Source organism: Xiphophorus hellerii, chromosome 14 (genome assembly GCF_003331165.1).
Source record: "Xiphophorus hellerii strain 12219 chromosome 14, Xiphophorus_hellerii-4.1, whole genome shotgun sequence".
NCBI classification, from domain to species: domain Eukaryota; kingdom Metazoa; phylum Chordata; class Actinopteri; order Cyprinodontiformes; family Poeciliidae; genus Xiphophorus; species Xiphophorus hellerii.
In genome coordinates, this window is record NC_045685.1 from 19,651,828 (window position 1) to 19,677,658 (window position 25,831).

General features: G+C 38.5%; 1 protein-coding gene across 14 annotated transcripts in view; it reads left to right on the plus strand.

The window, feature by feature from the left end:
- col25a1 (collagen type XXV alpha 1 chain) overlaps positions 1-25,831 on the plus strand; it is a 204,901-nt gene that overhangs the window by 173,777 nt on the left and 5,293 nt on the right. For 5 of the 14 annotated variants that reach the window (XM_032583099.1, XM_032583106.1, XM_032583097.1 and 2 more), the window contains 22 exons: positions 543-578; positions 3,759-3,803; positions 6,274-6,336; positions 9,001-9,069; positions 9,660-9,704; positions 10,094-10,138; positions 10,326-10,403; positions 10,727-10,750; positions 11,558-11,602; positions 11,741-11,785; positions 12,067-12,147; positions 12,250-12,312; positions 12,461-12,511; positions 12,704-12,730; positions 13,835-13,915; positions 14,226-14,261; positions 14,732-14,785; positions 14,908-14,961; positions 15,457-15,483; positions 16,810-16,863; positions 19,575-19,661; positions 25,186-25,224. In XM_032583099.1, coding sequence (XP_032438990.1) covers positions 543-578; positions 3,759-3,803; positions 6,274-6,336; positions 9,001-9,069; positions 9,660-9,704; positions 10,094-10,138; positions 10,326-10,403; positions 10,727-10,750; positions 11,558-11,602; positions 11,741-11,785; positions 12,067-12,147; positions 12,250-12,312; positions 12,461-12,511; positions 12,704-12,730; positions 13,835-13,915; positions 14,226-14,261; positions 14,732-14,785; positions 14,908-14,961; positions 15,457-15,483; positions 16,810-16,863; positions 19,575-19,661; positions 25,186-25,224 — 1,149 coding nt within the window. Of the gene's footprint in view, positions 1-542; positions 579-3,758; positions 3,804-6,273; positions 6,337-9,000; positions 9,070-9,659; positions 9,705-10,093; positions 10,139-10,325; positions 10,404-10,726; positions 10,751-11,557; positions 11,603-11,740; positions 11,786-12,066; positions 12,148-12,249; positions 12,313-12,460; positions 12,512-12,703; positions 12,731-13,834; positions 13,916-14,225; positions 14,262-14,731; positions 14,786-14,907; positions 14,962-15,456; positions 15,484-16,809; positions 16,864-19,574; positions 19,662-20,001; positions 20,080-25,185; positions 25,225-25,831 lie in introns of all 14 variants that reach the window. The other 9 variants (XM_032583098.1, XM_032583102.1, XM_032583108.1 and 6 more) reach the window with 7 other exon arrangements.

The following is a 25,831-nucleotide window of genomic DNA, read 5'->3' on the forward strand; positions in this document are numbered from 1 at the left end:
TACATGTAAAGGCGAAATGAAACCACTTTGAAACAGCCTTTCTACATGTTTAGCAAAGTTTTTGTCTGAAATTGATCTGCCTTTCACTCATTTTCAGTTCAGATATTCCTTTAAAGAACCTGAATATGCTTTAAATTTTAGTGTGAAAAGGATACAAACTTCACTGTCATATTCTTATGACAATTCCAACAACCCCTCTAACAAACCCTGCCCTGGGTGAAAAGCCTTATAGTCCACATTAAAACCATTGATTTATCTCTTGGGTTTAGGAGACTTTTATGTCTGAATGACTCATAATTTGGTGTGTTAGTTGAAAGGTTGTCAGTTCAAATCTAGCTCTTCACGTTTCTCTTGGACAAAACTCTCAAGAGGCCCTGATCTGTGGATCTGCGAGTAATTGTTTATATGAATATGGTCTTTTGTCTAAATCCACTTTTATTGGTCAGAAACACTAGAAACGTTCTGGATAAATGCCTTGCAGTTCTGGTTAAGATGGTGTATAAATGAAGCAGCTGAGAAGAACACAGTTTTATGTTTTACAGGGCGAACCGGGAGAACCTGGACGGAGTGGACAGAAGGTAATCATTATTATTTCTTTTAAATTAAATATTTTCACAAATGAACGGAAACTTGCAACAGACAAGTTCTGTCTGTGCATACTGATATGTCTGTTCGCAGTGTCAATGCCCATACCTAGACGTACTCAATAGAAGGGGAAGCTTTTATTCCAAGATATTTCAAATAAAGGTTGGTTATCTCAAAGCCTAGTGGAGTCTGTTGTGCAAAATATGTTTTCTACATTAGAAAGGCTCGGTTAAATCTGACACTTAAAGATGATTGACTATTGTAGAGCTGTGATTCAGTTTTCAGGCATTACAACCTCTCAGAAACCATACTAACATTTGTGGGTATGTTTCCCTTTTTGTTTAGGATTTATTTAGGTTTGTCTAACTTTACCAGATTCTTGCATTAAATAGCTTTGCTTCAGTGCAACTGAAAAGCATTGGCAACTTGTCTACATGTTTATTGCCTTGAGAGGCAACAAACTAAGGTGCTTTGCAAAACTTTGGCTAATCGCATCACCCCAAGCCTTAATGTATTTTATTGTCATTTTATTTGCACCCTTAAACTTTTCCACGATATGTGAAAAAAGAAAATTGTATTTTGGTGTGTTTCATAGACCAGCACAAAGTTTTGCATGACTGTGATGTCAAAAGTACAGAAATCCAGGACAACCAATTATCTGGAGGGTGCACATCTTTAGTGGCCATTGGGTGAGAAGTGAGCTTCATCCTGTACAGGTAACCAGTCCATTAAAGGGTGACATAGAGACAAACAGGACAAACACGCCTGCACATACACTGAATGCTAAGGGCACAGGAGTAATTAGCATGCCTATTTTTGGAAGCTGGAGTACCCAGAAAGAGCCCCTTTATGCACAGAAAGAATGTGTTTACTACATTTTAAACCCATGCCAGGATTTAAATCTGGGAACTTCTTCCTGCAAGACAACTGAAACAACTACCCCACTGTGCAGTAATTCAATATCAATATGAATACAACTGTTAAGGCCTCAAACATTTGTTAGAGAACATTATTGAACGATCAACCCTCCTTGGACAAGTACTAATCAAAGACATATCCCAAGCTTTCAACATCTCATAAAGCATTGTTTGTTGCATTATCTGAAAATAGAACAAGTGTGGTTCTGTAAACCTACCAAGACGTGGTCATCCATTTAAATCCAAAGATCCATAGCCGAGGTAGGAGAGTCTGTTACCAGATTACTTCACAAATCTGGCCTTTATTAAAAAGCAGCAAGAGGAATACCAAAAGGAATAATTTTGATGTTTGCCCAAGACCAGGTCAGTGGTTCCCAACCCTTGTCCTGCAGGTTTTAGATGGGTCTCTATTCAAGCAAACCTCATTCATATGATTGCATTTGAAGTGCCAGAGAAGCCTGTTAATCACCCATTCATTTAGACGCCTTTTTGCACTAAAGGGTCCATCTAGGGCTTGTCTGACCCTATTCTGTTGGCTGGCCCTATTGTCCCAGCCCAGTTTGTGTTTGCATTGAGCAGAGTATCAGTGCAGACTACTCATGCTTTTCCTCAGCAGGTAAGCTGGTCAGAACTGATGGCAAGATAGATGGAGCTAATTACAGGGCAATCCTTGAGGAACACCTGAAAAGAATTGAAACTGGGGTGGAAGGAAGTTCACCTTCCAGGATGACAACAACCCTAAACATACAAACAGAGCTAAAATGGAGAATAATGTGATGTGATATGAAGACTAATGTTCAGATGCTATTTGTCCAATCTGACTGAGCTAGAGGTCATTGTCAGATAATGGGCAAAAATATCAGTCTGTACATGTGAAACGCTGGAGGAGGAGAAAGTCACACTCAAAGGCGATAAATACAAATATGTTCCACACAATGTTTCTGTTTACTTAAAAATGCTCCACTACTTTGAAGTGGAGCATTCGAGGTAGTGGAAAATGCTCCACTACTTTGTGTTGGTCTATCACATGAAATCCCAATTAAGTGCATCCAAGTTTGCGGTTGTAATGTAACAAATTGTTGAATGGGTTTAGTTGAAGGGCAAAGCACTGTACGAATATCTCTGCTAGGCATTTTAAGTCAGTGTGATTAAAACTATGGAAAAGCAGAAAGACCTGACTGCAACTGAAATTCTGTCACTTTTTAAATCCTGTGTGTTGCACTTATATCATTTGTTATATTTTTCCTTTTTCTTGCAAACCAGTTTGATATTTGATGCTGCAGATGAGACGCAAACTGTCTTATTTTCTCGAATATTTCATACTCAACCTGTTTTTGCAGAAACATCAAAAACTATCTCCAATCATCTTTAGAAATCCAGGGATAAAGAAATTTCCCATTGGCTGATTGCCAATAACTGCTGGTAAAGTGTTTGTCCACAAGAAAGACTTTTATACACTAATTTACAGTCCCTTTCATAAGCCACAAAGTAACTTTACAGCCTTCTCTCTGATCCCTCAAGTGTCGTTAAAGTTGATCATTCTCGTGCAGCACTAATCATTTCTTTTTCAGAAGCCATAAATACAAGGGGCCTAATTGAGCATTAAATTATTCCCAGTCCAAATTTTTATCTTTGAAGTCTCACAGATGCCTCAGAAAGGACATGACCTCTGAATTTTTGGGGGTCTTTTTTTTTATTACCTAAAGTTGGATCTCATACTGGGTTCGTTGCTCAAACTTCTGGAGTTTTTGACTTTTTTTGTAACAGAAAAGTTGGGTAAAATGGGACCTTCCCACGCTGCCAGACTCTAATGATCTACAAGTCATTGCAGCTCTCCCAAACAGCTTCTGCAACCGTAACCCAACATATCTGACAGTTTTTCCTTTTTAGAAACCAGGACTTTTCACACCTGTCCGAACCAATAAAATCTTCAAACTGAAACTCTGCTGCTCCTTGTGAAGGGTTGAGTGTTATAACAAGCACTAATCAGACTGTCAAGCTACAGCTGCATGAGCTAGTATTTAAAAAAAGATGCATGTGCCTTCTGTTCTGCTAATGCTCCCATCCCCATTCAAGCAAATGACAGTCAACTCAAGCCAGGAGACTGCTTTCCAGAGCTGCGGCAACTCGATAGCCAGCGAAAATAAAAACAGGAAATAACGTGTAGAGCTAATAAAAACCCCAATGAGCCTACAAATGAGGCTTGACTCAGCTTAGCTTGGCTTGGCTGTAACATGTCGCACTCTTCCTGTGTAGGGAGAGCCAGGACTTCCAGGGCTGCCTGGACTCCCAGGGATAAAGGTAATTGCTTCGCTGTTTTCATCCCCCTCTCAGTCATGTCCACCCGGTGTTGTCCGTGTCCATCCGCTTCTGCCCGTCTGAGAGAGCTCAGAGCAACTCAGCTCACCCATTGTCATGGCACTGAGGTCTGGCGATCTTGCTTTTTCCATCCTTTGAGGGATTTGCCCGCAGACGTGAGTGCTCCATCTGCAGGAGCTGCGGAACTACCTTCAAGTGCAGTAAAACCTTTGGATTTCAGGGCTAAATTTGTGCAGGATAATTGTGTCATTACGAATTTGTGAATAACATCCGTTTTTAAGAGCTTTAGCCCACTTCCTGAAAATGTGGAGAGTCTGGAAATTCTGCTGTTGGCGAGTTTGTTCAGATTCTTTCAATTTGAGATCTAAGGATAGGTTTTACGCAGTTAGCAACTTACCTAGAGTGGATAACTCTCAGAATGTCTTCAGCAGGGGTGAAAATTTAGTCATTAAAATAAATTTCACAAACAGATGTTTGTTTCAAACAAACTTTTGTGCCATATTAGTTATAGTTTCTAAAGATGTTTTTTTCCCCCTAAAAATTTATTTGATTATTTATTTATATTTATGTGAAAACACAATGTGTGTACCACACAAAATGGTGATGGTTTGAGTGTGCTGTCCTACAGTTGACACTTATGTACTTTACCATGACATATCTGCTTATTTTCTAGGTAACTGAGCATTTTCAAAAGCAAAACGACACTAAATTACCTTCTGCTGACAGACATTTATTGAAGTCACGTGACATTTTCTTACAGCATACGTTATCGGCTTCAGAAAATGTATTGAAATTACAAAAAAAGACAGAAAACTGTAAGAGTATGGTATGGCGAATGATCAGCCAGCACTGCCAACATTATGAGCGAGACATCGACTGGTCTCATTAAAAATCAGACACTAAAATAACTCTGGTGAGTCACTTTCCTGTTCTTTTCCATTCCTCCGTTAAATTGTAAGATCACCAGCTCTTGAGAAAGTTTGTTGGTTTCTGTTCACCGATTTACATCAGCAATGTCTTGGTGCCAGCTACACCTGGCTGCTCAGGTGGAGCTGTTCCCCCTAAAGGCCAGTTGTAGAAACTGAACATTGTTCTCTGGCAATAAAAGAAAACTGCTTTGTTTCCTACTTCAATTTCTCACTCATTTTCAAGAAGGTTTTCACTTTGAAAAGACTTAATGCGATGGCGTGCCATGAGATCTCGTTACACTCTTAGTCATCAGTGTAAATGTCCATGTAAGGCAAATATGGCAGCAGTTTAAAGGTCTATAAAATAGAGGGTTCTCGTTCACAGCTGTGAAATATTTGAGATTTGAATAATTTGAAATTGTTTCCAGATCCTAGAAATCCACTTTGGTTTTGAACCCCTCCCCCATCCATTCAGCTTCCTCCTTTGAGGAACACTGCTTAATTAAATTTAGATCTTCAGAAAGTTATCTGGATTTTGAGACATTAGGTTCTCATAAACTGTCCACAGAACCCCAGTTTAATCCTTGTCGTTTAGGGGAGGAAGTTTAGTCACATCTTTAGAATTTTTTTTCTTTTTGATTTGGAAAGCAATAGCACAGAAGCTAAACATGCAACCAGCACTTAATAACCTTCTCATGTTAGTGTAGTCACATTAACGTATCTCAGGACCATTGGCTTGAAAAATAACGTGTTTAAATTGTGAATGCTGACACAGGCATGATGCTGAGGCTTGTTCCTGTTTTTGGTTTGTGTTTCTCTCTCTCCTTTTTCTTTATGTGCCTGCAACGTGTTCGGCTTGTTAAAAAAAAACCCTAAAAACTTTCGTTTTACATTTCGTACACTCCTGTTTTTACTTAGCAGGCCTGCATGTTTGATGTGATTCTAAAAAGTTCTGCTAACATGGCACTTTAACAGGTTCTGAGCTGGCCTTGCCCTTTATTCTTCCTCCGCATACTTTGCTGTTTGGTTTAACACTTAGAGAACTACATGCCCATCACTTCATCGAGGGCTTCCTGAGCACCTGAAGCACTCTAGAAGGGATTTTGGTTGCTGCTTTAGAACCAAATGCGGTACAAATCAGGTGCAGCATCACACCTCATACTGGAAGCTGGGTAAAAACGTGAAGTGCATTTTTTTTTTTGCGCACTCTACCTCATTTCTTAGGGTCTTGATGAGTTTCTGCTAAGGCCCGTCATATCATATGTTCAGGCTCATGAGAAAGAAAAATGTTAGTATATGTGAAACTTAAGGAGCAATTAACAAATTGCCTGTCGTTGTGATTAATGCATGCGATCCTCAGTCTGCTTGTGTGCACGTGGGGGTGTGCGAGCAGCAGTAAGTGCATGCCTGTCCTTATGAATGTATTTGGTCACTCATCTTGCGTGTGCTGTTTAGCTCTCATTAGAAACACCCAGTGGAAAAGTGAGTAATAGCTATTTTCTTTGTTGTTGTTGTTTTCTTTTCTTCTTTTGGGTGTTTTTCAGGGTGAGCCAGGATTCCTCGGCCCCCAGGGAGAACCAGGACTTCCAGGACTCCCAGGAACTAAAGTGAGTGACATCAGTTTCCCTGACTGATCCTCTTCGTGCTGTGACAGTGATCGACGACGAATCAGATGCGACTTGTTTGACAGATTTTAATAACACTGTGCTAACAGAACAGTGGATAGCGTATTGTCATGTCACCGATGTTATTAAAACTCTGTCTCCACTAAATGTCAGACTGAAGCGGTCAGAATGAGCTAATCCTCTACTGCTTCCTTTGAGTCATGACATTATCCTACTGTGGGGCCAGGGGTGATGATCCAAACATCAGGCAGCTTGCAGTGCTTTGATAATCAGAATGTATTCTCTTTGCATCACCCTCTACTGCTTTGAGCAACATTTTGTTAGTTTTATGGAGAACTAAAGGCAGAACTGCACTGGGACACTCATAACTCGGTTTTATTACAATTAAATTACATATAAATAAGGGCTTTGCGAGTTCTGTTCTGTAGCTGCTGATTTTACTCTCTTGGAAGATGATCTGGTGCAGAGAGGTTTCCCCTTTTTTGCCAACAACAACTGTGCCACAAGGTTTTACTTTATACTGTGTGCTGGACGGCTAGTGCAATGTTTCAGTATGACCAAAAAAAAACTTTGCAGAACTTATGTATTCTCATCAACTTAAACTGGGGTTGTTACCTCATTTTTAAGGGTGCAACTGTTTTCCAAAAATATCTACGATGTAAAAGTCATGAGTCATCCTTTACTTCCCTTTAGTTTGATCCTTCCTTCTAACAATTTACGCAGGTTTTGTAAAGTTGTAGAAAGTTTCAGTTCCACAGCTACCTTTTTGGCTGCTGAAAAAACATAATTATTTACAAGACTTTAGCTCCATATGCGAGGATTCTGGGGGGTTTTTTTCTCCTTTTCTGTGAACTTGAGGATTCAATGATGTGTGGATGATAATAGTCCGTTTGTTTTGGAGGGGATATGCTCCCAACTTCTGAGGATGCACGGAACGCGGTGCGCTTGGGAACAAAATGGATAACACATGGATTTGACCTACAGTAACCTGTACATGCCGCTGTAGCTGGCATCAGTTTCACATGCACCACCAATGGGTGGGTGTGCTAAACCTATGTCCTGACGCTGCATATCTAAGTTAAAACTGTAGGTGGAGACTTACACCAGAAGAGGAAGTTCCCGCTATGGAGACTGAACACTTATAGACTACTACACATCTATTATTATACAAATATAACAAATATGCTGGCAACACTGGAGGCTGTATTTTTAGTCTCAAAACAAGAAGACCACAGAAGTCACCATTTCTATGTAGTCAATTTGTTTTGTCCAGTGTCAAGAACTTCCACAGCAGAAGTGCAGTGAGGTTATTTTGTAGCTGCCACTGTGATGAAAAACTACCATAATTATCAGTTTCTCTTGAAGTCGCATGGCTCATAAAGGAGAGCTACCAGACCAATTTTGGTTTCCAGAAAAAACTTACAAAAGTATAAAACACAATATAAACATTTGTGACATCTTCTGGCAACGGCGAAGTTGGTTATTGAGGTCAGTAGTCACGGACGATAGCTGGTTTTTAACAGACCCAATAGGTGATGATTACCAGGTAATGTCGATGGCTGTATGATAGATGCAGGGCTGGTGGTGGTTGATTCTTGAAGGTGTTTCACTTTTCCTTTAAAAAACGTTGTTTAGTGAGTTCTAAGCTGAATTCTGAGGAACCTCTGAAGAGCTGAAGCCTTTTGGATGAGACATAAAATACCTTTAAAAATCAGTTCAGCTGCCTTCTAATGAAGCACCAAGAAGACAATACCTTCAAATTGTTAATTTGAAAAATTAGCTGCTAGCAGTCTGTGTATGCAAAGACAGAATTTTGTATTTCTTAAGTTAAATCTATTGAAAATCCTAGAGATAAAATGAACAGAGAATAGTACCTTACCACTAATGTGGTTTAAATAGAGCTGTTAGCTGGAGCAAGATCAACTGGAGGATCATGTATCCTGCATCATATCTTTACTGGATTTTTTTCCTGTGGCTGAGAAACATAAAATCCAGACATTAATTGGCTGTAGATGCCCTTTTAACCAATTTGTAGTTTGTCCTGCATTTATTTTTTCACATACTAGACAGTATGCCCTCCTGATCAAATATATATGCAAGAACTGAACTAAATAACAGTAAAAAGCAAAAATAGCCAAAATTCAAAGAATATTAAAAGGCCTTCAGAAAGTCTGGAGAACAAGAGACAATCAAGACCATTTTAAAAGATTTCAGGAAAGACTGGCTGCTTGGAAAGAAAGTGTAAAAAAAAAAGCAAAAGTTTGTGTGGTTGTACATGAATGTACAATCAAACAAAACAACGTATTATTGCTGCATAATGATCCTCGAATGCCAGGACTCTCCATGTTTCTGGTGTTTCTCTGACTCAACAAAACTAAATCAAGTGAACAGTTTCTGAGCGCGCCACTGCTGACCTACATCTTGTAGGTCAGCAGTGGCAATTTATAATTTATCCATTTGATTCAGTTGTGTTGGAGCACATCTGAGACATGCAGATGTGCTCCAACAGTCCCATGAGGACTGTTGGATTCCCCTCTTCTAAAGCTGTTCTCCCACCTATAAAAACACCCATAAGTTTTGTTCAATCGCTCTTTGTTGTCCTGCCAGTGAACGTCTTATGAACAGCATGTGTTTTGGTCATAACAGGGCGAGAAAGGTGACCACGGACCAGCAGGAAAGGGTGATCGAGGAGAAATCGGACCTGCTGGGCCAAAGGTGAGGATATGAAGCACACATGCACGATCCCCTCCATCTGACCGATGGCAGGATGATCCAGGCTCATATTTGTGACTTTGCTGCCATCTAGAGTATTCCTTCTGAAAACAGCAGTTATCCTGTTTCAAATCCTGAAAAGTCGAACTTATTATTTATTAACACACTAAGAAATTAACTTTTTTTTCCCAAAGAAGAAATCTGTTTTAACAATCATTACCATTACTTACTAGGATCCTAAGGTGTTGGAGTTACGTAAACCGACTCTAAATGAGTTCCCCATTTTGTTTATGTCTGCCACTGACCCTGCTGGTGGCGTAAGCTGCAGTCTAAACTTAGAGGACTCAGATGACTCTGGTACATATCCTGTTAGAAGCCCCAAGTTAAACCCAGGATTAGTTAGGGAGAGTGTTCAAATAAACACATCCTCTGTTGCTCAGCAGTAACAAGATAAGATGTTTGTTTTTAAGCTTTGTTTTTAACCTAGGTGTTAGTTCCTCAGGAGGAGTCTGGGAGGTGGATGATCAGATGTCCGCTTCAAGTAATTTAATACTTGAGATGTATAGGTTAATTTATTTTACTATCCTTGGCAGGGTTCACAAGGAGAATCTGGTATGCCTGGACCTAAAGGGTCAAAGGTGAGTACGGCTCAGATGCTTTCTTTGATTTCATGAATAGCAGACATTCACAGCACCTTTTGGTACCCCTGGTAACAATGTGGAACGAGGTTGAATATTATCAAGTGCTGACAATTTTAAAGGCCAAGCTCTTAAAAATATATAAATATATATATATATAAATAAAAGTTTTAGAAAGAAATGTCAAAGATAAATGTATGTATAAATGCAAAAATCATCACATTTTCACTTTTGTGGTGTTGCTTTTTAATTCCACTCTTGTGATCATTTGTAAACCTATATTATGATTCATTCCTTCTCATAAAAAGTTCTCATAAGGCTTTTGATTTATTTATTTTCCCTAATAAGACTTGTACACATGTAAATTTGTGTTTGTTGTTTCATGTAAGGGGGATATTGGAGATAAAGGAGATTTGGGATCTATTGGCCCAAGAGTAAGCACTTATTTCAATTCCTTAAATTGTTCACTTAGTAATTGTGCATGCTTTGACTCAAACTGTATGATGCTGCTTCCTAAGAACTGCTCACCACTAGGGGGCAGAAATTACCTCTCAGTCAGAGTAAGAGGCTGAAATTAGGACGTGTCCTTTATGTTGATATGTGGTTCTTGGTGTGTTGCAGGGTCCTCCCGGGCAGAAAGGAGACAGAGGAGCCACTGAAATCATCGACTACAATGGAAACATCGAAGAAGCTCTGCAGGTCAGACAGGTTATTGCCTAACTGGTGCATTTTTATCCCCTCTCATGTCTACCAGAGGAGAGAGCACAATGAAAGATAACTTTTTGTTTGCCTTGGCCTCTCACTGAAGTATACCTAATGCTCCATCATGCCATGCTGACACCAATATTTTCCTGTAAAGATAACCTCCGGTTTCTGTCACTTGGCCTTTGCTTATGTGTCAGATAAATAGAAAAAGTATCTTAAGCTCAACTGAAGAAACATGTTGTCCCAACAGTTTCAAGTGACCTGTGTAATCTTATCTCTTACCTGCTTTCCATTCCCACTCTTTCGGCCCACTGCAGAGGATTACCACTATTACAGTCACGGTAAATAGGCTGTGTGTATATTCTGTGTATTGTGTCATCATCACGTTTGATCCATCTTTGTCCCAGCATGGAGCCGACGCCACACCAGCACTGGATTGCACGGCCCTGTGTGTGTGTGTGTGTGTGTGGGTGTGCGTGTGTGTGTGTGTGTGTTCATACGTCCAGCAGTGTGTTTGCTTTACAGTGAATGAAGCAGTGTCCTGTGTCACTGTTGTGTTTCTGTGTAACGGTCTGTAAACTAAGTGTCTGAAAAATGTATTTTAAAATAATAATTAGGTTTTTTTTATTTAGTTGCAAGAAATTAGAAATAAAATACATTCAGGCAAATACATCTTAGTACGTGAAGAAAAAATATAACTTTTGCTTTTCTGATTACTTGACAAATTTTGCAATGAAGTTTCTTTTAAACTTTTGCTTCTGCAAACAGGCCAATTTCAAGAACATGTCAAACTTATTTTAGATATTTACAAATTAAAAAACCATACTGGATGGGTTTAAAAATGTTTTCTTTTGTTTTAAGTGGCAGAATATGGGCGATTTATAACATAAATAAAACAGCATCTACATTCTAACATCCAAATGTGATTTTTGTGGTTGTAATTCACTCTTTGCATGTGTCTCTCACTTCAGCACTCACGGTGTGAGACTGACTTCTAATATAGTTCTACTGAAACTAAATCATCGTTCTCAAAGTGTTTTTTCCTTTTAAAAACTGTTATGATGGTAGAAATATCTTGTGAAGATAACAGAGATTATTCTCAGAGCCGAATGGAGTCACCATTGGTTTCTGTCACTGTTTTTGTACAGGGTCCTCCTGGGCCACCCGGACCAATAGGACCACCAGGCTTTAAGGTGGCATTTTTACCCTCATGTCTAAATCTTAATTCAGGTGTCACGTGCTGTGGCGTAAAGCGTATTGTGCAAGATCTAAACATTTAATTGTAGTGTGTGCTATTTTTGCAACAATGCTGTCTATTTGTGTGGTTGTAGGGAGATCGCGGTCTGCCTGGTCTTCCTGGACTCGATGGGGAGAGAGTGAGTAGATCGCTTTACTCAGACAGAAGCTCCAAATGTGGTTTTGCACACATTTTGCGCATGAAATAGCATTGTGAATTACAAACCAAATGTTACATTCTGTGCAAGAAGTCCACTTATGTAAATAAATAGAACTGGTTAGATGTAAAGATTTTGCGGGTTGCGTTAAGGTCTCTGTTGCACAACTTGCTCTGGAACTTGAATAAGTGAAGTTTGTAATAAGTATCATGAATTAAAACTGAATCATCTGGGCGTGTGTGCGCGTGTGTGACCTCTCTCAGGGTTATAAAGGTTCCAAGGGAGACATGGGAATGCCCGGAGCGTCAGGGGAGAAAGGAAGCACTGGTTTAACTGGCTTACCTGTAAGAATCACACACACACTATTGGAGTAACAAAGGTTTCTTAAAACGTATCTATATTCAACATGTTCAAACAATTCACCTCATAATGCTTGTTCATAACAGGGCGTTAACGGAGCAAAAGGAGACAAAGGAGATCCAGGACTTCCAGGTCCACAAGGTCCATCTGTGAGTAACGTATCGATAATAAAAATGCATTAAATAGAGTTGGAGCTTTTTATAGCCAAACATGCAGGGAACTATTGTTATCATGAAATAGAGTGAAAGTAAGGTTTTCATTTGAGGATTTATTTTTGTAATTTCTTTACATTTTCAGATAACTGGCCCTCCAGGGCCACCGGGACCCCACGGGCCCTCGGGACCCATGGTGAGTTTGGGGGTTTTGTAATATTCTCTTTTTCCCTGAACCAAATATATAAGGCAAACCCTGTTTGTTTCTGGTTTGCTTATTTCTTCAAGAGAAAATCTTCTGATGCTCCTAAATCAACAAATGACTTCATTATTCACGTACCACGTAGTTACCTTTTGACCTAAAGTGTCCCTTTCGAATGTTTTTCAGGGACCCCATGGCTTCCCGGGGCCTAAGGTAAATGTTGTTTAAAATACATTAAGAGATACAGTGAAAATGTTCATACCCCTGGCAAATTTCTACATTGATATTAGTTTCTTTCAGCCAGAAACCTGTGCTGAAATGCAGCAGGCATCTCTCTGTACTTTTTAATGTACAGTGGCATGTGGAAAATTGTTTGTACCTCTTTCAATAATAAACCGTTCCTCTGCATTACAACTGTAAAACCCTTCTTATTGTTGCCGAGCAGCTTTCTCCAAGTTTTCACTGGTATTTTGAGAATTTACCTCCCAAGTCTTTAAGGTTGGAAGGTCTCAAACCCAACTCTACTCTTTACCTCCCTGAATGATTTTTTTCGTCAGATTCCTGTCAATACTCTACCTTGGCCACTTCAAAACATTACTTCAATTACTTCAATTAGTAATTAAATAGGGGTATCTATACTAACAAGGGTATAGATAATTTTGCACTTATCTGTCCATCTGAAGAAAAATCTTGCTTACAAGAAAATACATAATTACTCACTACAGATTAATTAGCTCTTCTGGTCTTATTGTTGTTGATGTCTTTCTCATTTGATGTTTTCAAGCCTTTCAACTGACTAGATTAATGTATGGTTGAGCGTGAGTTTAGAAATGCCTTATTGTGGTAGATCTTCTTTAATATTTTAAAAGTCTAAAGCGGATACAGGACTGTTCTTCAGTCTTCTGCAGATGAGCTGCAACACAGTCCTCTACCCAAAATCTTTCCGTCCCACAGCTACAACCATCTATAACAACTCTTGTCTGCTTCTCTGTGAAATTCTCTCTTTGCACAGCCTGTCAGGTTATGTGTTGCTTATCTTGGTATGTCGGGAGGTCTGCAGTTGTGTCGTGCATTTCCATTCTCGCATTAAACTATTGTTTTTTGGGTTGTCTGAGTAACGAAGACCGAATATTTAGGTTTTTATTTTCCAACATCCTTCCATTTTACATCTGTGCACCGCTTTGTTTTAGTCTAAAATCACATCAAAATGAATTGCAATTTTGGATTTTTAGGCGACATAAAGTTCAACGTTTTAAGCAGCAGGAAGGTGTTAAACGTCAGCTTTGCGTAATCATCTTCTACTTCGACTCTCTGTAGGGAGAACCTGGTTTGCACGGACTAAAGGGCATGAGAGGGGAACCGGGACACAAAGGAGATCGTGGACATATGGGTCTCCCTGTGAGTTGAGCAGTAGTACAAAAAATCTTTTAAGAAAATTCACTTCTATTTTAGAATATTCATTTTATTTTATCAAGGTACTAGTTGCACATATATGTTTGTTTACGTGAGTTTGTGTGTATATGCGTGTGTCCAAAGTGCCTTGTCCACGTTCTGTCTTCATTTTCATTTGCCTGGACTGAGCACCTTAGCCAAAGCTCCCTGTGATTTAGTTTGTTGTGAACCCTGCCATCAACCTGTCCTAATAACAGTGTTCATCTGGTACTAATCCCGCCTTGTTCATGTCACTCATACCTCCATAACCTCACAGGGAGCCTCCGGCTTGGACGGCAAGCCCGGAATTAGGGTGAGTGTCATGTGATCAAGGGGCTTCACCACTCAACATCTTTCTTTCTCTCTCCCTCCATGAAGTTCAATTTTTCCCTTCAGTTTTTTTTTCTTGTCACCATATTATTTGCACATTGTTCCAAAATGCAAATAATGTAAGCTTTCTTTTTTTCTTAAAGTATACTTTTCATGTTATCGATCCTCTAAGCTAAATGAAGGCACAGAAAGCTGCTTCACAAAACATTTTGAGATTCCTGTTTTGTCCTGTGTCGCATTAACACACACTCATACATTAACTGTGTCAGCGGTGTCGTAAGCGTCCTTTGTGGCCAATGCACGTGTACGAGCTGTGTGTGCTGGTTGTAGCTCAGGTCCTATATGAATACCGTACAACTACATCACTTTTTATTTTAATCTACGAACTTATGAAAATAGAGCGGCTATTATTCTAAAAGTGTTAACTCACCCTGGCAACAATACTCTCTGCAGGGCACAGACGGGCCTCCGGGTCCAGCTGGTCCGGCCGGGCCAAAGGGTGACATTGTAAGGCTGAAATTGCATTGTTTTCATAGATCTGACAGATGATGCAGCTCATGTTGACCCACAATTTTGAGAAATTTTTAGAAGTATAAAAGAAAGCATTAACCTAGATTTATTTGTCACAGGGTGAGAAAGGTGCATCAGGTGAGCCGGGACCTCGAGGACCTTATGGACTACCTGTAAGTTTTACAACATTATCATCCAATTCATAGATATGAGGCGGCAAACAGGCGTTAAAATCACAGGCACGTATAATGAATTAACAGGCTGTGCTGTCATTTGTAGTGAAATGGAAAAACAAAAATAGTGACACTATGTAAAAGGAAGAAACAAAGTTTGATTTGTTTTATTACCAGCATTGGTATCACATTGTAATATTATTCATATTTGAAGACGTTAAAAACAGTTTTTTTTCTTTTTGCTCACTGATGTCTCACTCAATTCTGTTGTTAGAAAACAAATATATCGTAAGATGCAAAGTTTTAGATTCTATCCATTAATATTAAGTAATTCAACTGTTAGGTGTTTTTAGCGAGTTTATTTATGTATATGCTTCTTGCTGTGGTTTTACACCGTATTACTAACATCGAGAGAGTGCGCTGTTTTGTAGTGAAGATATCAAGCGTTGCAAAAGTCAAGTTTTTGGCAGTAATTACATTTTTTTTTCTCTCCAGGGAGCCGCCGGAACGCCAGGTTTGGATGTAAGTTGGTTTGACTCTTGTGTCTTACGAGTTAATTTATGAGTAGAAACAGCTAAACTTTACAGGGAAAATGTAAAAGTAAAAATCACTGGGGTTTTTTTGTTTACAGAAGTAAAATAATGATTTATGATTTTATGTACAAATTCATCTTAGTGGTGGACCATAGCTTGCTACTACAGGACGTTAGAGAAGTAATGTTTTAAAACAAAACTTTTAATATAAAAGGAAGGTCTTTGGGATTATGTTGTTGATTTTTTTTAAACAATTTTTATAATTCATTGTTTTTTTAACATGCCACCTCAAGCTGCTAGCTACCATTTTCCCCATAATTTTCCTAGTGATAGGAAGGATCCTAATTGCATGCTTTCTCCTGGTTTTTGTATTGAGAAGCTTTTTATGTTAAAGCTTAATTTATGCTTGACATATTTATATTCTGCTCAGAAATGAGAGGCACTGAATCAGGCCAATAGAGCTTTTGCAGCATTTATACTCTGTGTTGCTGGTACCCTCGGTAGTCAGTATTCTCCTACACTCTAGGTGGCAGTGTAGGAGAACTACAGCAAGTGTCCAACACTACACAACATGTTAGAAGTGAAAAACACAATTGTTATTGGCCACATGGTTATACAATGAGCTTAAAAAAAGAGGAAGAACTTTTATTCTTTAAGTTTATTTTTTTATTCTCACATAGAAAAATTTCTAGGTGCACTGTGCGGAAAATGTGGGTTGTGTAGAGGGAGGCGGTTGCTGAAATGGCGTAATTTGGCCATGAGGATTTTGTAAATGCGTCAAGCATAAACCCAACCTAAGCTGTAAAATAATATGCTTCAAACATCGTTTTTATTTTTGAAGGTTCAATTTTAGTATTTATTGCATGTGTTGGTAGCATTAAAACTGATTGCAATTTGGTAAATTATACTCATGATTGGATTTTCAAGATTCAAAGTCCTCCAGGATATCACTTTCAATTTCACAAAGTTTGGTGGACATTAAAGACATTATCAGTTCTGTTTGCAACTGATTATGATAAATTGTTGGATAAAGGAAGCAAATGTAGCTTTACTTAACTAAAACTATTACAGTCCATTTTTTTCAGATGTTGATGTAAAATATTCTGCAAAGTTTATTCTTATACAACTTCAAATCTAAAGTTCAAATCTCCCTTGCTATTTTTTGTTCACAATTTTTTCTGCGATATTTAAATTAATATTACGGATAAAAACCTTCAGATTCTGTTTGATCCTGATCTGGTTAGCTTTGTGTGGATGAGAAAAATCTGACCTCTCATCTAAAACACAGTAATTAAGTAAAGTTGTACATTTTCAGGGATTACCTGGATTAAAAGGAGATAAAGGCGACGATGGGGGGAGAGGAGAAAAGGTAGATGTAGATATGGTTTTGTAGCTTATTAATATCTCTAACGTCAGAGGACTGATGTCAATGGACAGTGTAGAAACTTTTGATTTCATTTGTATTTGAAGTGTTTTTTTCATCCCCTGGTTTGAGGTAAACTTTTTCCCTCTAAAGTAGACTGTAATCGAAAAGGAATTGTCCTAATTTACATCAATTGCTTTTATAATCCTAATGAATTTTCTTTATTTTTGCAGAAATATAAACTATCACCCCCCACTCCTCTCGAGTCAGATTTTTGTTCTCCCCTCCTCAACAGTTCCACCATCTCATTGTTTCAATTCTAACTTCATTTTCAGGCATCAAAAAGAGAGACCAACATATAAATCCAAACATGTCCATTGACAACAGGCTCTTCAGTATCATACATGTGTTGTTTTCCATGTTTCCATGCATGAACATAAAGTAACATATTTCACTTCCCTCATTTCTTGAGCCTGTTGGTAACCCTTCCTTTCCTTGTTTTTGCACTCATTGTTTGTCTCTGTAATATATATATATGTATTCCTCAGACACTGTATACCATTAAGAAGCTATATCTTGTTTCTCTTTCATGCATTAAGTTGGGTTTTGCTCCCCGCTCTAACGCAGAACAGATCTTAACATTTCATCTCTTTCAGGTCCTTAAGATCAGTAATAAGATATTGACATACACTCATCATAGACATTAAGGATGTAGGAATAAACTGATTTGTACAGGTCTCTGTAATCATTTGTGCATTGATTCAGTCAGTGCCCTGCTTTCTTAAAGGGGCAGGATCATAAAACATTGACTTTTTTGAGCTTTACATTATGTCGTAATGTAACATGCCTGGAGTGTATGCTGGTAAAAATATTAAGAGATTAATAGAGGAGCAGACTGTTGGAAAAAGTAGGAGTTCCTTAAAGAGACAGAAACCCAATTTGAAGGCAATAAATTACAAAGTCAAATTTTTCTTAAGTCATATTTGATATATGTAATTTTTATAACTGAAGGTAACATAGTAAATTGATCGTGATGTAAAGTGATACTATGTGGCTGACAAACATGTAAAAAGGAGTTTGCAGTGGAACTCATCAGATACATAGGAATGATTCTTAAAATTTCCGACCGGCATCTCATTCTTTTAATTGTTCGTAATCTAGAAAGTACGGTACATGTTGCTTCACTGTGCAGTGTTGCTAAGGTACCTCCTTAAATTGACTGTGTCCAGTCTGTCTTTGGAACACACAGTTCCTCTCCTTAATCTGTGGTCAACTGGGTCCAACACTGTAGAGGAAACATTCTCTGGAAGGCAGAGAGGTGTGATCTTTCCATAGTTGGAACACATTCGCTTGGCATCTTTGTTAAGTATTTGGGCCGCCATCCCACTCCGCCACTTGGCAGGTATTGTATTAGTCCTTCTTGCAAAATTGAAGCCACAACAGCCCTACAATGTCCTGACACTTTGGAGTTTGGGAACAACTTTTGTACACTTCTGGCACCCTGATGCCCGTGAGCATTTCAATGACTACGCTTTAACTGATTCCTTGTACACTGCCTCTTCCAGGTTTACAGTCCCTCCTCAAAACACAAGCTTCTCTGACCCATCATATAATTAAATTTTTTTCTTGAAGTCAAGAAAAGTTTAGTTTTCATAGCCTTTTTACAAATTTCTCACACACCAAAGGTTTTTCCACTTAAAACTTAGAAGCTAATGTTCTTCGGGACACCCAGTACCTGTTGGCCAGTTTCAGGAGTCCCCACACACAGCCAAACCCTGAAGGCCTTCTTATTGAACCTAATAGCTTCCATTGCTGCTGTTGTCTATCAACGTGTTAAAACTTCATTATGCTCCAATATCTTTTAGGCTATAACTCCTGGAAGTCACATTTGCAGTAGAAGCCCTGGACATTGTCCAGTCCAATTCCATGTTCCCTGGTCTGGCTTATGGCTTTCCCTGCTATGAGATCCAACTCTCCACCAAGTGGTGTTGTGATGATAGAACACAACTTGGTGATAGCTCTGACCTTTTGCTAACTTCCCAAGACACACAAGACACTCCAAGAAGGTCGATTAATCTGAGCTGCTGTTGGACATATAGGAACAGTCAGAACCTTCATTCTTTCTACTCAAAATCACAAAGAGAGACCCTCCCCCTGACAAGGTGCTCAGCTCGGGGCTCAGTTTTTCAAAATTTATGATGTTCTTTCATTGTGACTCAGATGAAACCCAATTTGACCAATTTAAATACGTCAATGACGAGTGTGTGTCAATTCATTCCTAAAATGATGTTTTAAAGTAGTACTTTGATATTTTACTCATGCTAACATGATATGACTCTTTAAAATGTTTGCATGGATGTTGATTTTTAAAGTGTATTTATGACTTTGAAGAAATCTTGTGACATTTAATTCTGTATTGATGCAGTTTGGACTTCCTTGCTTTCTCTGGTGGTTTTCTCCCTGCTAGTCTTTCTCATCCTTTGTGCCCTTGACACCACTTTGACAAAGTGTTTCCCACTCTACCTTGTTCCCTGCTTTTTGTGCCCCTCGTTTAAAGAATATCCAATTCTGCCTTGTATACCCTCCTATCTAACTTATCTGACCATGTGTCTTCACTCCTTTTTGGGTTATAGACTTCCCTTCTTTAATCTCTCCTCATAGCAGTAGTAATTGTTGACAAAAATGAATTTAACCTGACCGAACCCTTGTATCCACAGGGGGAGAAGGGAAAGAAGGGCAAAAAAGGGCCTAAGGGCGAGAAAGGAGAACAGGGTGCCCCAGGATTAGATGCACCCTGCCCATTGGTATGTCCCAACTGTGAGCTGGAGTTTGCCTGCCAGCTTCGTGGAGCGGTTGCTCTGAACAAGGAGGAAGCTCCCCTTGGGTCCTCTGACTCCCAGCTTCTTGCTTTTACAGTCAATAAATCACCAACAACATTGGGAGTTGTGCTCATTTTAAGTTGGACATAAAAGCTTGCAGTTAAATCCCAAAAGCTTGTGACTGGGCCTGATTGTGGAGTCAGAAACCTCAGAGGGCAGCTCCTCCTTCACACTCCCTACGAGTCTGTCGAAACGGACCGATGCAGGGGGTGAAGGGTCGTCCACCTCTCTCCCAGTAACACTCCTAGGTCATCTTTGCAAACAGGGTTTCCGGGGATTTAAGGGTGAAAAGGGGGAACCAGGGCAGCCAGGTCTGGACGGGCTGGATGCCCCGTGCCAATTGGTACAGTATTTCTCTTTTTCCTAAACCTCCTACCTGTGCATGCCACTCACTTTTAGCCCATTAATAACAAATAAACACACTCATGCATGAAGTGAGAGCTTGACAAGCATGGTCACTTTACTTAATCATAGCTTCATTTTCCATTTTTAGTGACAAACACTAACCCTAACATCTTCACTGCAAGCAGCCTCTTTTAGATAAAACATGTGAAATATACAGAATTAATAAATGTTTCACTAGGTCTATCCTTTTAACTGATTCCTGTCTTCCCTTCAAATAAAACTGGAATAAAAGGCTAAAACTCACGTGTCCCCCCTGCTGAGCCCGCATTGGACCAGTTACCTTTTAACCTGATGCTAACAAAGAACTCCTTATACTGATGAGTTAGCCATGCTACAAGCGCATGGATCCCTCTCTCAATCCGTTAACTCTCCTATCCCCTCCTGTTCTTGTACCAATTGGGCCAGACCATTACAAGAAAATAAAATAAAACATCAAGTTGGTTGCCACTGTGGACCTGGAATATTTTCGTGATTACTTGTTTTATTTTATTGATTCTCATGCAGCAGAAGCGATGCTGTCTGATGCATGAAGATTCTGGTACAATGGGTTGAACTAAATTTGGGAAAATGCATATATTGTGCTTTGCCTTTAACATTTTTCCATTCATATTTTGTCAGTTTAGAACAACAAACCGGAGTGTATTTTATTAAGATTTTATATAACATGTCCAGCACAGTTATGAGGAAAGCAACTGATACATGGTTTTCAAACTTTTAACAAATAAAAATCTGTTTTTTATTTGTTGAAATAAAATGTATGTAGCCCCATTTAATTGGATACTCTAAAATTAAGCTCAGCATAAACGATACCTTTTGAAGTTACCTTATTAGCAGAGTCACCTGTACATAATTTAGTGTAAATATCTCTCAAGTCTTAACATCTCAAAGAACAATGTTAAACCTGAACTGGCAGAGTATCGTGCAATTGTACATCTAGCAAGACATAGCCATTCAATAAAACAGGCTGCAGATATAGAGTGTCATTCAGAGCAGCAGAGAGCCACACTTCACCTGGGAGAATAAAAGCTCTGCATAAGAAAGCCATAAGAATGATTAAAGATTGTTATAAACCATGTTGGGGGACAGTAATCATTTGCTCTGGTCAGATGAGACTTTCTGGCCTACATGCAAATATGTGTGGAGGACAAGCGACACGATTTATTACGCTGAAGATGCCATCGCCACTGTCAAACATGGCGATGGCATCATGATGCTGCGGGAATCCAAAGACGCATGTCTAACTTTTAGATTTTTATTTGCTTGAAAGACGTGAGAAACTATTTGCCTCCACTTAGGCACCACTTTATGTTGGTCCATTTTATAAAATCCCAATAAAATACACTGAGATCTGCAGCTGCACTTAGACAAAATGTGGAAAGGGGCATGAATATTTTAGCAAGACGCTGCATTGTATGTTCTCACACATTCAATGAGCCATAGTAGATAAGAAAACATTCAGAGGTTATATTTATATTTTTATTTAATTAAACTTGGGTTATTTTTATTTCAAGACAACTTGAGTTTTGTATTTCCAGTTGCTGTTTTTTTTTCAGCTTTCTGCTGTTATTAAACTCAACTATGATAAAAATCCAACAGCAGAATCATCATGGTGTGCATGAGCAACATATTTCTATGTATTTTGTGCATGTACAGTTTCATTTTTTTTTTTGGCTAGAATGAAATGAAATGTGTGCATTCAGACTAACAGACAGAAACCAACTAAAAAGCTTAATATGAAAGAATATTTTGAACATTTTATTTAATGTTTGAAACACCCTTTATGTACACATGCCATTAAAAAGTCTAAATTTTTTATGATGAGTTCAGCTGCTACATTATGTAAGGCGTCTTCTTTATTACTTGTTTTTATAGAAACATTTGAGTTAAAGTTGGATGAAAGCTTGTGCGTGAGTGTGTAGGATACTAGTCAAGTGAACTGATTTTGCCCTCCTGTTTTTACTTTCACTGTGGCTTTACATCTTCAGATATAATTATGCCCACAATGAATGAAAAAACACAAAAGCTACGTGTCATTTCTTTAGATTTCACTTCCAAACACTCTGACTTCCCTAAAGTGTTTTTATAAGTGTTTTCAAGCTCTCTGAAAGTTTCCTTGCATTTTTCTTTTGACTTTGGCTGCTTTATCTCTTGTCCCAAGGCTGGAACGTTATCATTTTGAAAGATAATAAAATGAAGAGGGAAAATTGGCAACATCAGAAAAACCACTTTATTCATCATTTTATGACTTTATCATTTTAACATCTAGTACTCCTCAATGTCATAATAAAATCTCCAATATTTAGCATATACGTCCAAAGAGTAAAGGACAGAAGAAATACAAAAGAACAATCAACAATAAGAACTTGATTCCACATTTCCTGTTGATGTAAAGTATGTTACTCCAACAAAAAATATCTCTCAAAATACTGTAAATCTTAAGTGGTTAGTTAGTAGAATTCCACGTTCATTGTGACATCTATAAAGAAAGACTACGTAACTATCATTTAACACTAAAACATGCAAGAGAGGCTTTCTTTGCAGATGTCATAAACAAAAACATTAACAATGCTCGGGCTTTATTTGCAACAGTTGACAGAATCACAAACCCTCCTGTGACGTTACCGCCTGAATTCCAATGTATTGCCGCCTGCAACCAGTTTTCCAGCTTCTTTTCAGAGAAAATTCAAAAAATCAGAGGATTAATCTGTACATCCACTATAAAGTCAGTACCAATGCTGTGCCCAAACAAAACAAATACAGGAAAAATGACCCAATTTCAACTACTTAATTATAAAACCCTACAGGAAATTATAAGTCAACTAAGCTCCAGTTCCTGCTGTCTGGATGTTTTACCCACACATTTCTTTAAGAAAGTCCTGCCTGTTATTGCTGCTGATCTGATCCAAATAGTAAACTCATCGCTCTCGTCAGGCGTTTTCCCCCAGGCTCTGAAAACAGCAGTAATCAAACCACTTATAAAAAAGAACAATCTGGACAAATCACTAATGCAGAATTACAGGCCGATCTCCAACCTCCCATTCATCAGCAAAGTTATTGAAAAAGCTGTGTGTAAACAATTAACTAGCTTCCTAACTATAACCAACCTCTTTGACTCCTTCCAGTCTGGTTTTCGTGCTCATCACAGCACAGAGACCGCCCTGGTAAAAGTGTTCAATGACATCCATATAAATACGGACTGTGGCAGAACCACAGTGCTGGTTCTGTTGGATCTCAGTGCAGCTTTTGACACTGTTGACCAGGACATATTACTGAATCGACTGGAGAGTTGGGTCGGACTCTCCGGTCCAGTGCTTAACTGGTTTGAATCTTACATAAAGAACAGGGATTTCTTTGTTTCAATTGAAAACTTTTCATCAAAGAGGTCAAAGGTCACATGTGGGGTACCCCAAGGTTCAATCCTAGGACCCCTTTTATTCAATATTTATATGCTCCCACTAGCTCAGGTTATAACAGGAAATAATATTAGCTACCATAACTATGCAGATGACACACAGCTCTACATTACGATGTCACCAGGTGACTCAGAGCCCATCCAATCACTGAACAGATGCTTAGAACAGATAAATGTGTGGATGTGCCAAAACTTTCTCCAGCTGAACAGAAACAAAACTGAAGTTATTATTTTTGGACCTAAAGAGGAACGATCTAGAGTCAATGCACAGCTTCAGTTATTACAACTGAAAACTAGCGATCAGCCCGAAACCTGGGAGTAGTGATGGACTCTGACCTGAACCTCCAGAGCCACATAAAGACAGTTACAAAGTCGGCCTTCTATCACCTGAAGAACATTTCCAGGATTAAAGGACTAATGTCTCAGCCAGATCTAGAGAAACTCGTCCATGCGTTCATCTTCAGTCGTATTGATTATTGCAACAGCGTCTTCACAGGTCTGTCCAACAAATCAATCAAACAGCTGCAGCTGATCCAGAATGCTGCTGCTCGCGTTCTCACTAAAACCAGGAAGATAGAGCACATAACACCAGTTCTAAAGTCCCTCCACTGGCTCCCTGTAGCTCAAAGAATAGACTTTAAAATACTGTTGTTAGTTTATAAATCACTGAACGGCTCAGCACCACAATACATTAAAGATCTGCTTTTATTGTATCAACCTTCCAGACCTCTCAGGTCTTCCGGTTCTGGTCTGCTCTGCATCCCCAGAACCAGAACCAAACGAGGAGAAGCAGCTTTCAGCATCTATGCACCACGAATTTGGAACAAACTTCCAGAAAACTGTAAAACAGCTGAAACACTGACTTCTTTTAAATCTCAACTGAAAACCCACCTGTTTAGAATTGTATTTGAAATGTAATCAATTACAAATTTATTGATGTAACTTGACTTAATGATTGATTCTATATTGCATTGTGATTCTGTGTTTGTTATGATGTAAAGCACTTTGAAATGCCTTGCTGCTGAAATGTGCTATACAAATAAAATTTGATTTGATTTTGATTTTTTAGAATCAGCTAATAAAAATTGTAACAGAGAGCACTATAAACTAAAATGGAATAAAATGCCAAATTTATGCATTTATTGTTCTCAAGTACCAATAAAACTACTTGACTAAAAATAAGGGGAAAAAAGCATCCAAAGTCCAAAGAAAATGTTCAAATATGTCCAGTGTAAAGAGCCACTAAATTAAAGAATCTTATCAGGTATCCATAAAGTCTCAAACACAGAATAGAAGTTAGGGGTAGTTTGTAACTTCTTTTCTTTCTCAAAGTCAGGTGAGAGTCTTAATAAAATACGTTTGTGCCCGCTAATTAAAATGCTTAAATTCTAGACAATACAGCCGGGATCAAGATGTTGCTTTCATCTGATTAAAGCCGCATGTCTTTTCAAGAGAAGTTAACTGTATTGATTTGTGGTTAATGAGTGGATTTTCTTGAGAATCAATCTAACTTCTGACATATGTGAAGTGTTATATAAAGTATAAGCCTACTAATCGCATTTATGTGACAGTCTTACACAGGTTAGCAGTAAGTTATTGTTTCAGTTCTAACTGTTTCTCTTCTGTTAACAGGGTCCGGATGGATTACCAATGCCTGGTTGCTGGCAGAAGGTGAGATAATCTTCTGTCAATCAGCAATATTATGGTTTGCACTGGAAATTGAGAGTATATTTAATAGCAAAACAGAATTTAGCATTAAAATACTTCAATAGCCATTGCAATTCAGCTTTTTTGTGAGTTAAGGCTTGAAGCATGAAAATTTTTGATTTCCATTTCCAAAGTTGAGAAATATGTAGCAAAAAGTGTATAAAAAAGATACCTAGAAGAAGACAGCAAAGCTAGTTGTCAACATTTATTGAAAAGTGATGAACATGGAACACCATGTTTGGGTATCGATACATAACAGAATTGCCTCCCAAGAAGAGAATTTGTCATAACAAAGTGACGATTTATGTGCCAATTTGTCAAGAGAGGAGCAGCAAATCAAGATAAATGTTTTACTAATTTGGACAATTACCTGCCCCACAGATGTAAATGCCTGCTAAAATTCATAAAACTTGTCATTTTTGCTCCAATTCTGACCAGCATTTTTTATTCCAATGCAATGGTATAAGATATAATGATTTCTTTCATTTTGTTGACTCGATGACGGCTTTTCTCACGTGTGTTTCAGCGTCTTTATGTTTGCATGCGTTCTCTGATAAACTGGAAGAAACGA